We start from the raw sequence: 12136 nt of genomic DNA on the forward strand, positions 1-12136 counted from the left end.
GCCATGAGGTCAAAAAAAGTGTCCGTATAACTCCGAGACAGGATTGTGTCGAGGCACAGATCTGGGGAAGGGTACAAAACAATGTTCTGCAGCATTGAAGGTCCCCAAGAACACAGTGGCCTCCATCATTCTTAAATGGAAGTTTGGAACCACCAAGACTCTTCCTAGAGCTGGCCAAACAAGCAATCGGGGTAGAAGGACCTTGGTCAGGGCTGATTCTCTGGCCTGATGAAATAAAGGTTGAACTCTTTGGCCTGAATGCCAAGCATCACATCTGGAGAAAACCTGGCACCATCCCTATAGTGAAGCATTTTGGTGGCAGTATCATGCTGTGGGGAGGTTTTTCAGCAGCAGGGACTGGGAGACTAGTCAGGATCAAGGAAAAGATGAACAGATCAAAGTAGAGAGATCCTTGATGAAAACCTGCTCCAGAGTGCTCAGACTGGGGCGAAGATTCACCTTCCAACAGGACGACGACCCTAAGCACACACCCAAGACAATGCAGGAGTGGATTCAGGACAAGTCTCTGAATGTCCTTGAGTGACCGAGCCAGAGCCCAACCTGAACCCAATCGAATATCTCTGGAGTGACCTGAGAATAGTGACAATCCCCATCCAACTTGACAGAGCTTGAGAGGATCTGCAGAGAAGGGGAGAAACTCCCCAAATACAGGTATGCCAAGCTTGTAGCGTCATACCCAAGAAGACTTGAGGCTGTAATTGCTGCCAAAGGTGCTTCAACAAAGTACTGAGTAAAGGGTCTGAACACTTATGTGATTTCAGTTTTGAATAATTGTTATAATTTAACAAAAACAAATGTTTTTTTACTTTGTCATTATGGGGTATTGTGTGTAGATTCACGAGGGGGAAAAACAATGTAATACATTTTAAAATAAGGCTGTAACGTAACAAAATACGGAAAAAGTCAAGGGGTATGAATACTTTTTGAATGCACTGCGTGCGTGCGCACACAGGAAGAGTTGAACTGTGACAAGACCAGGCATAACCTCCAGGACAAACAAACACTTCTAGGAGCTGATGTTTGGACTGGTGTTGATGTGCTGTGGATAATCTGGTGATCCTTAGTTTGATAGTTCCTCAAAGACCTACAACCAATGTGCTCTGATTTATTTTCTCCGTCTGGCCTTTTAAACCATTCTGTTTATGCTACCTGGCCAGATATTTGTTAAGATACGTTCTGATGGACTCTAAAGAGCTGCACCAGTAGTGCTCTATCTCAAGGAAGCAGGTCTGTTTGCGCAGCCTCGTCAACTCCTATGGTCATTGTCAAAGCAAAGAGTATAGAAGTTGGTAACACAGCACAAATAGACCTGGAACCAGGCTACCAGATATCTGCCCAGGATGTTTAAATCACTTTTCAGGAGACATGAAGCTCATCCCTTCCTTCTACCTTCCTTCATAAGCTGTGTTTGTAGAGCACAGAAAGAGGACTAGGGTGAGGACTAGCCTCTATGACTTTCTTCATTTAATCTCCAACTGGATGTTGCCTGAACTCACAGACCTCCAGAATTGAGAGAGGAGACTAGCTTATATTCCTCTCATCTAAAGCATGAATGTGTCTGCTGCCTGAACTCACTAACCTCCACAATGTGACCTACTTCTGCATTTCCAGGGGAGAAGTCACCAACCCCTCTTCTATTATGGATATCTTTCCATGTACAATAGGTGGGGATGGGATGGGATGGGGGGGGGGGGGGGGGTTAGCTAGCTGCTAAAGAACTCAGTGAGAGGGAATTCATCTTGTCCTTCCTCATCCATCCACAACTGGAGTGTGAAACATCCCCTAAGACTTCGTCTGTCAGTGCTACCATGAAAGGAAGTGTGTTGCAATACAATGATGACTGGATCTTTTGGTCGTCCTGTTGGTAAGGGCATGGTCCTTAAAGTAATGTGTTGCTATATAGGCTTGAGTGATATCCAGATTGTCATACCGACCTTGTGTCATCTAAATGCTAACGAACGGATTGGGAACATTTTATACAGTCTCTGACCTAAACTATATTCAGGACAGACATCCCAGCTCAAAGTTTCACAAGCAACTCAAAAATGCTACTCACAATTTGCTGCAGGCACAAAACAAATATTAGACATAAAGACTCTTAATCCAGTACGGGATTCTCAGCTGTTTCCAAGTGAAGCTAACCACTTAGCAAGATAGCTACTAAATTAGCAAACCAAACGCACAACTGCAGCGCATTTAGCACATTTTAGACAGTTAACTTAATAATTATATAAGATCTAGCTGGCAAACATTTAGCTGTGAATCACATACTGTAACTAGATCACCTGGCGCGTGCTGCACAATAGTGAGAGGCTCACAAGGCTCTGGTCTCTTGCTGCTGTGTGCTTGTAAACAAACACCAAGTGACTGGGGACTGCCGGTAAGGTTCATATGTGACAGATGAAATGAAGAAGGCGATCATCTTTATCTCTTAACATATTGCACAAGTTGACTGCGGGTATTTACTTAAAAAAAAACATAAGAAATATTTTCAATGGTTTTGAAAAACCATCCCATGGCTATTTCCAAATACCCCGGTATACAGTATACCGCCCAAGCCTATTGCTATACAGTGACGACAGTGTGTTGGTCTTCTCACCTGGGCCACGTTGAGCGTGGTAGACATCTTCTCCATCTTGGCTTCCACGGTGCGGTAGCTGAAAGCCCTCTCCAGCACAGACTGCTCAATCCCCAACAGCTCACACATCTCCTTCAGGTCTGGAAGATAGAGCAGAGGAAAGACACATTCACTAAGAGAACAGACACAAACACTCAATCATAGAGCTTTGTATACAGGCCTAGGGCAAAGAAACAAATAGGCAATGACAAGATTAAATCTATCAATAAAATACATTTATCCCCTGCAGGGATGGAATTCATATAAATGTTAAGCTCTACCAACAATGCCACATGACGTCAGTATCATTCAGTGGGTAGCCACAAGGCATTAGCTAAACCCTTTCCATAAAGAGATGAGGTAATCAACTCTCTCTATTCTCAGAGGATCTCCTTTAGGATCAGTGTTGTGTCTCCTGGCCAGGAATTCCCAAAGCAGCCGGACAGAGTAGTGTTTAAGAGGAGTTACTGAAGCGCATTAGCCTTAATGTCTTTAGGTATTTACATGTCAATTGTCTCAGTAAATGGTCTTCTGTAAGACTGGTGTTGTTGACTAAATGTATTTGTGTACCGTGACAGTCCATACAGCCGTCAAATGGTCATAAGGGGAAATGCCATTAATAAGCTGGTGTCATTTTAGAAAGAAGATGGATTTTATGATTCACACCACAGACCACGTGGAGTTCCACTTTAGTGTGACATGTAGAAAAGTTGTGTTTGCAAAGAAAGCAAAGTTGTGTCATGGCTGGGTTACTAAGACATGCTAAATATTATGCTTGCTTAATAGGGGATAGCTGTAAGCAATAGGGTTATCAATAGGCCTATTGTACTTAATCATAAACTATAGCATACTGTAGTTACTAAGTCATGAAATGAATGAATCATTAACCAGTAGGGGGCAGTACAAGAACAACCATATATGCTGCTGTTGATAGAACTTAAAGCCATGGCTTGTGGTTGAGGGACTGACTATTGGTCAGTGGTGATAATCTAACCGATAAATTACAGTGTGCTTATCTTATCTATCCTTCAATTGACAAGAAAATGAATAACCAAAAGAAACAATAATTTTCTACAGCCACAATACAGGATTTTTACATTTTCAAGATGCAAGGGAAATGCAGGCATCCACACGTGGGCACAAAAGTTATTAAAAAAGTGAGATGTGTGTCCATGTGTACTGTAACAGGAAATTCTGTCCCACAGTGAAGCTGTTGGTTGTCCAGTCCGACTATGGTCTCACCATTCTTGTCCTTGACCCTGCTCTCGTCAAAGCCGTTGACCCTGGACTCTGGTTTGAACTCAATGTTCCCCAGTTTGAGGACGGCAGCCACCAGCTCCAGAACCGACTGCACCTCAGCCTCCATGAAGCCCACAATCTGCATGGCATTCTGGGATGGCACAGGGGGAGAGAGCCAATCAGACATTCAGCATGTTTGAGAGGATCAGTTGGAGCAACAAAAGGTGCAGAATAACTGATCTCGATTTGTTAATGAGTCGTTTTTTGCAGGGTTCTACACTAACTTTTTCCACCGGTGGCACTGGTGCTACCAACTTTTCAGTTGGGTGCACCAGCACAATTTGGTCACACCAATATTTATATATATTTTTTAAATAATTGATAATGGCCTGGCCTTGGTCCCATAATGTGCCTGCATTCCTTACAGAACCAGGCTAACAATGACAAGACATCTTTTAAATTAGCATGCCCTTGTGTTCTTACATTGATTTAGATAGATTTACTGTAACAGCAAAGAAAAGAGACTTAATTGTATCCATGAGTTCATCTGACTGGGGAAGTAGATAAAGGGCCTAATTGCCAAAATGCCTAAGTATCCCTTTAAAGTATAGTGAGTTTGTTGCCGTATTGGACTGCTGTATGTTTAACACCCCTGCTCTAGAGGATTTCACAGAAAATAACACATGGCACTTTGACATCTGAAAAAAAAAAAGCACTTTATTTTAATGTCTCTTGTGTGCAGTTTGAAGGGAGTTGTTAACTAGTGCTAGAGCAGTTGCTACTGTAACTAGCATTAGCGTAATTACTAGAAATCTATGGGTATCTGCTAGGGAAGTAAATAAAGGGCCTCATTCCAAAATCCTGAAGAATCCTTTTCAAATCACTAAAATCAAATCGAAACTGTGTAGAAATGATAACGGACAGCTATTCAAACAGTATCTTGACTGTCCAGCTCGCTAATAATCACTAGACAGTAAGGGAGCATAGAAAATTCCAAAATCGATGGTTAGAGCAAATTCTGACAGCAAGGAAATAACATTTCAATGTGGCCCTACGGACCTCATTGAAGACTGAGGGGGCACGTACAAACACTTAATTGTAATTTAAGGAGCTAAAGTACCAGTCAAAAGTTAACACCTACTCATTCAAGGGTTTTTATTTATTTTTACTAGTTTCTACATTGTAGAATAATAGTGAAGACATAAAAAGTATGAAATAACACACAGAATCATGTAGTAACCAAAAGAAAGTGTCAAACAAATCAAAATATATTTTGATTTGAGATTCTTCAAAATAGCCACCCTTTGCCTTGATGACAGCTTTGCACACTCTTTGCATTCTTGCAAAGCTTCATGAGGTAGCCACCTGGAATGCATTTCAATTAACAGGTGTGCCTTGTTTATAGTTACTTTGTGGAATTTCTTTCCTTCTTAATGCATTTAAGACAATCAGTTGTTGTGACAAGGGTGGTATACAGGAGATAACCCTACTTGGTAAAATACCAAGTCCATATTATGGCAAGAACAGCTCAAATAAGCAAAGAGAAACAACAGTTCATCATTACTTTAAGATATGAAGATCAGTCAATATGAAAAACTTTGAACGTTTCTTCAAGTGCAGTCAAAAAAAAACATCAAGCGCTATGATGAAACTGGCTCTCATGAGGACCGCCACAGGAAAGGAAGACCCAGAATTACCTCTGCTGCAGAGGATAAGTTCATTAGAGTTAACTGCACCTCAGATTGCAGCCCAAATAAATGCTTCAGAGTTAAAGTAACAAACATCTCAACATCAACTGTTCGGTACTGTACATTTTATATGTAATTGTTGTATTAGCCTATAGAAAAAATTCCCCAAAAATGTTTGCAAAAAAAAGTATATATTACTATTACGAAAAACACGTTTTATAGGCCTAACCAATGACATTATGCATTGACATTCACATGTTTACATTCTATGTCAGAATAATGTGGGCATTACGTGACTAAAGACAGCATTCTCCCGACACAAACACACTAATGAAGTCTGTCCATGTGGTAGGTCGTCAGTCTTGCCATTTGTGATGTTGAAGAGTTATTGGGGGGGTTACTGTATCATGTTTTAAAAGCAACCAAAAACTGGGTTCCCTTTGTATTGCAACGCTTTGTATGGAAAACCAAGTTGAAGCCAACATTCGATGTTGTCTTGCTCTTTATAACCGCACATGGTTTTACCACACCAAAGCAACATACTAGCGCAACACCCTTCCATTGAAAAGACAGGAAACAAAGTGATCAGAAAAACAGATCAGAAAATAACATCTGATTATATTGGCGCAGTAGAACTTCTAAATCGGCTACGATAACTTCAATGACTTTTCAAGAACCAAAGAGCCTAAAGGAAAATTAATTTTTAAGGTAGGCTATTCAATGATGACTGAATTGCGTGTTGCAAATATTCAACCAAGACCTTGAACTTTTACCTTGTTTGCATACCCATTTTTGCCTTAGCATTTACTGGTAGATATCATAACTAGGAACATCTTTCCTTCCGCTATCGCTGTCTGTCTTCGCGCCAGGCAACAACCAGCTGTTTGAGAGCTGTTCGCTCTCTCTGCCCGACCAATTATCTATAGGCTATGTGTCGAGCGCGCGTCATAGATAATCAACATAATGAATGAACAGCTTCGGGAATAAATATTTAACAAATAATTATATAGCCTAGATTTATTAGAATATATTTTTAACTGATGGGGATGATCGACTGGCCCGGAGCGTTTCTAAAACCTCCCCTGTAGGTCCTGACACACACAGACAGGTGCATTCCCGTGCAGTTGGTGCCTCTTCAGAAAGGTACTTTATTTTTGGTCAATTGCACATTACTGTTTGAATAAATCATGACGATAAAAATATCTAATTGTGAACCAACAACTAAAGTGACCAGGTAAAAATAATTTGCTGGCACGCTTGTAAAACGCCAAGTAAACGGTCACAAATGTGGTCGCAGTATTGGTCGCAGTATCAAAGCCTGATTTGGAATGCAAGGGGATTTGTAGACGGGTGATTCCATGCAATTGGACTTTAATGTATATGTAGTCAATCTCAAACACACAATGATAACATGGACAACAGAAAAGGGGGATGAGTTTCTGGACTGGAGAGGAAAGCAAGACAACTACTGACAGAGGACACAGTGATGTGGACAGTGTAGTAGGGGAACTACAGTATCTTGAATTATTAAACATGTGTTACTGTGATTTGACACCATTGTGAACAAGGGTGAGAAAAAAATCTGTAGCAGGCTGCCTTTGGCTCCTACAACAACATCATATCCAGTGGAGAGGCCTATTCTTGTAAATCACTGAAATCTATTGTGTTGAGTTGGACTGCAGCTGTGAGGTGGCCTACTAGCTCCCTCACTGAGAGAAGTGCTAAGACAGGATGCTGCGTGTGTCATCGCGCACCAGCGACTCCTGTCGGCGGGCCGGGCGCAGTGCGCGCTAACCAAGGTTGCCAGGTGCACGGTGTAGCCTCCGACACATTGGTGCGGCTGGCTTCCGGGTTGGATGCGCGCTGTGTTAAGAAGCAGTGCGGCTGGTTGGGTTGTGTATCGGAGGACGCATGACATTCAACCTTCGTCTCTCCCGAGCCCATACGGGAGTTGTAGCAATGAGACAAGATAGTAGCTACTACAACAATTGGATACCACGAAATTGGGGAGAAAAAGGGGTAATTTTTTAAAAACATTTTAAAAGTTGTGCACTATAAAGGTACCATTTGGGACACATCCACTGCTACTGAGAGTCCAAGGGCAGGGAGACAGTGGAGTACAGGACAGTCCTGTTAAGGGAGTTGGGAATGGATAAAGCTCAGGCAGCTCATAACATAACACTGTGTGTCACCAACAGTAACTGAGTCAGGAGGAAGATCGAGAGAGCCTTACACATGATGACCACGCTCTGCAGCCCTGCATGTCAGAGAGCGACTGTGTGTGTGTACTTTAGAAGAACGCAGCTGCTGTTTCCCACATCAGTACAGCATCCAATCTGCCTGTGTACTCTGAAGCGTTCTGCTATCGTTTACAGTACGGGAAAGCCTTCACGGCAGGTGGAACGGGATTCCCTCGCTGAGCTAAACTCATCCTTATGTCTCACTCTCCTGCTATAGTTCAAAGTTCAAGTTAGGGGTCTGTACACTGAGACTACACGCATGGATAAGTAAAAGACTACGGCAGAAAGGAAGACATTTCATTGGTTCTAGCTGGCAAAATTAAGGGGCGTGTCTGTGCAAGGTGAATTGTTTTTCAGCAGTGTGTATGGACCCTCACATTACAGGTAGAGAGGCTGTAGAAGATGCTAGCTTGCTTAGGAGCATGGATCAGAGCTGTTTTAAACCTTAATCCAATCTACGTGCTCATTTATTCGGTCAGTAGATAAAGAGGATCAGACCACCTCTACTCTCACCCTACCCTTTCACAGTGCACCTCTAAGCTAAGCCAAAAACAAGTTGACACAATGACAGTCAACAATTATGTGTTCGTCTCACCCTGACGGTCCTGAAGCTTGCTGCATCATCCAGCCCATTGACGTTGGCTGAATCCAGACTCAGGTAGTTGTATTTACTGAAATCTCTGTCCAACTTCAGCTTCACTGTGTGCCAGAAAGACAAACACACATGGCTTTAGCATGGTGCATATTGACTAAAGTGCTATACACTTTAGAGCAGCAGTTCACTCACACACACACACACACACACACACACACACACACACACACAATCAGCAGTTTCAAATGGCCCTTTAAAGGCTTGTATCAGGTATCAAGGGAAGTCACAGTATGGTGTATTGGATTACAGGTTACATTAAGTGCAGATAAATCAAGCCTTTTGATGTTTTTCCAGCATTGAATCAAAGACCATTATATTGTTCTCCTTCATCAAGACTGCCAAACAGTGGCTGAGCTCCAGCTGAGAACAAATGAACCACACTGGTTTCATAGTCTTTGTTCTCTGTAGTTAAACACAGCCTCATGTTTAAGTATTAGTCATGTGTTTCTTTAGAATAACTAAGACATTTTGCGGTTAGATAACTCAGTGACATTTTATTTGAGGCCATGTGTAGTAACTCTGTCATGACATACCTTCTAAACATTTGTGACCGTTTCTGAGATGGTATGACTCCTAACGAAGCTTCATGACATGTTAATAATATTGTCATGAAGGTATTACCGATAACTGTGTGTGTATAGCTTACTCAGGGTATCATCCGAGGCTCCAGAAAGAAGCTGGTAGAAGATGTGGAAGTTTCTCTCTCCTCTCGGCTGCTTGCAAACCCTGGACTTCTCCAGTAGATCTGAGGATAACAATACATAAAGGACACAATTAAGACATGGATGTTGAAAACAGGCATTATACTGAATTACCTGCTAGAACAATTCAACAAATCGGTAAGGTAGGAAAAGGAAATGTAAACCGAGATTTAACAAGGTATTATTATTACTCATGAGGTAAGGCAGGACATATACTGTAAAAGAAGATGCAATTTAATGAGCTAAGAACACGACTGATCTTTTAAGTCTACACGTGGTCAGTGTCCAGACCACATCTGTAGAGCTCTGATCTCCCTGTTATAGCCAAATATTAGTGTTTCCAAGGTGACAGAGCCACGGTTATGTAGGCGTCTCATTGTTCATTGTGTAGAAGTAGAGCCTCCGAGCCGGCAGGCACAGGAAGACTCAAAGGAGGAAACCATATGAAGGGCTCAAAAGTCAGGTCAGCTCCTTAACTACTGATCAACTACAACACCTAGACTGAAAAGGATGTACTCTGTAACATATTGCACAGTTAATGTGGTTTAAGTGGCTCACAAAGCTCTATTTACTATAAGTTGATCAGGAAAGTAAGATAAGTTCTTCTCTATGCCTGACTAAATGATGTTATGTTGAATATAGAGCCCAGGGACCAGAGTTGGAGCTGCTAGCTACCGGTCAGCTAAGTTATCCTCTCAGTGGGGGCATTAGCCGCTTGGAGAGTCAGGGACCACTTCATAATGCATTTACACTTTCTCTGGCACAGCACTTAATTCCACTGACCCACTACAGAGAAATTGGTAGTCAATAGACTGCCAGCCTTGCTTCACCACCACATGGTAGTCACTGTGCGTGTGTTCATCACTAAGTAATTCTCTGAGTTTTTAAACACGTGTCTGTCAGCTCATCAATAATGTAGCATCTCTTTAGAGCGCGACAGACGAGCAGCTCAGAGTGATGCACTGCCTCTGAAATGTAATCAAAATGGAGCCTGACAGCATGGATTCTCACCCCTCTCTTTTCTAATACAGAGTACATAAAATACTAGTCTGGCAATGTGAGACTATTCGCTGGCTTTCTCTCTGTCATAAACAATGTCACTGTCTCCCATTGTGGCTCCCTTAGCCTGTACCCTACTCTGAGATTCAGATATAACTGCATGCAAGCATCCTCTTGACCAGACAAAACTCACAACAGTGAGTTCAAACAGAAAATAAGATGCAGGAACAGGAAATGTGGCTCAAGAATGTTCTGAACATTCAGAGTCTACCCCCCAAGGGGCTCTTCTCTCTGTCACGACCTTTAACCTTTTGTACACTAGAAGAGTTCAGCTCTGTTATTGCTTTTTACTAGACCTTTTCATGCCTGCTGTAAAGCATTTGTAAAATGTTGAATGCTATTTAGCTATTTGCAGCAGGCAGGCCACATCCAGGAAATGGTTCCTAGACTGACAAACATACATTAAAGGAGAAATGTCAGACACGCTATATATACTGAAAAGTAAGAATGGAAGTCCATATCCTGTCTTGTCGTTTAGGCTAGGATTTAACAAGCACCAAAAGGATTGTGCGCCTGGTGTATTGATATCTTCTTCCTAGCATGTTACCATTATCTAAGTCAATTCAACTTTACTATACAAAATGGGTAGTGAACAAGGCACAATCACAGACAATAACAAAAAGAAACAAGATTATTAAAGCAGACAAAATTCTACACATTATTCCATACAAAACTAGCAAGCATGGGCTGTTGTGTCCTAAACCCTTCGACTGTGGCCTAACCCTAGCTGCTCCACCATGCCCTAGAGCAGTGGTTCTCGAACCTCACCCGGGGACCCACAACCATTCCATGTATTTCATCTATTCCAGTGCTAGCACATCCTGATTCGAATTGACAACTAATTATCAAGCCCTTGACTAGGTGAATCAGGTGAGCTAGTTGAGGGCTACAACAAAATTGTGAAACGTCTGGGGGTGCCGAGGAGAGGTTTGTGAGGTGTTCCTCTTTAATCCTCAGTTAAAGAAGATCTCTGGGCATGGAGAGAGATGGAGAGAGGGCCATAATGAGGTGTTGGCTGACTGTGCTGCAGCAGCGACAAAGGAACAGAGGAATTTATAGCTAGTGACTTCTGAGGGAAGCCCCCAGGCATGAGAGGCCTATTCTTCCATTAGTGGTTCGGCAGGTCAGCTGTTTGTTCACCCACACCTGCTCACAATTGATTATAATCCATCTGCAACCGCCCAACTATATGTGGTAAAGTGAACATTTGAGACCCGCACCCAACCCTAACCTGCAAATAAAGAAAATGCGCTATAGGCTACAGTCAAAGATATAGTACATCATTTAGATACAGTACATCACCAAAATGATGTGAACACCCCTTCAAATTAGTGGTTTCTGCTATTTCAGCACCACCCGTTGCTGACAAGTTTATAAAAATCGAGCAAGGGACCATGCAATCTCCATAGACAAACATTGGCAGTAGAATGGCCCGTACTGAAGACCTCAGTGACTTTCAACGTGACAGAGTCATAAGAAGCCACCTTTCCAACAAGTCAGTTCATCAAATGTCTGCCCTGGTCAACTGTAAGTGCTGTTGTTGTGAAGTGGAAACATCTAGGAGCAACAACAGCTCAGCCCTAAAGTGGTAGGCCACACAAGCTCACAGAACGGGACCACCGAGTACTGAAGCGTGTAAAAACAGTCTGTCCAAACTGCCTCTGGAAGCAACGTCAGCACAATAACTGTTTGTAGTGAGCTTCATCAAATGGGTGTCCATGGTCAAGCAACCACACACAAGCCTAAGATCACCATGCGCAATGCCAAGCGTAAACTGGAGTGGTGTAAAGCGTGCCGCCATTGGATTATGGAGCAGTGGAAATGCCTTCTTTGGAGTGATGAATCATGCTTCCCCATCCGGCAGTCCGACTGACGAATCTGGGTTTGGCGGATGCCAGGAGAACTCTACCTGCCCG

The 12136-nt window shown here is 42.5% G+C and overlaps 1 protein-coding gene across 10 annotated transcripts in view; it reads right to left on the bottom strand.

The window, feature by feature from the left end:
- LOC110520290 (unconventional myosin-Ib) overlaps positions 1 to 12136 on the bottom strand; it is a 156624-nt gene that overhangs the window by 33553 nt on the left and 110935 nt on the right. For all 10 annotated transcript variants that reach the window (XM_021597482.2, XM_021597483.2, XM_021597486.2 and 7 more), the window contains 4 exons: positions 9107 to 9205; positions 8401 to 8504; positions 3881 to 4028; positions 2621 to 2739 (listed from right to left, as the gene is read on the bottom strand). In XM_021597482.2, coding sequence (XP_021453157.2) covers positions 2621 to 2739; positions 3881 to 4028; positions 8401 to 8504; positions 9107 to 9205 — 470 coding nt within the window. The remainder of the gene's footprint in view (positions 1 to 2620; positions 2740 to 3880; positions 4029 to 8400; positions 8505 to 9106; positions 9206 to 12136) is intronic.

Source organism: Oncorhynchus mykiss, chromosome 3 (assembly GCF_013265735.2).
Source record: "Oncorhynchus mykiss isolate Arlee chromosome 3, USDA_OmykA_1.1, whole genome shotgun sequence".
Classification (NCBI taxonomy): domain Eukaryota; kingdom Metazoa; phylum Chordata; class Actinopteri; order Salmoniformes; family Salmonidae; genus Oncorhynchus; species Oncorhynchus mykiss.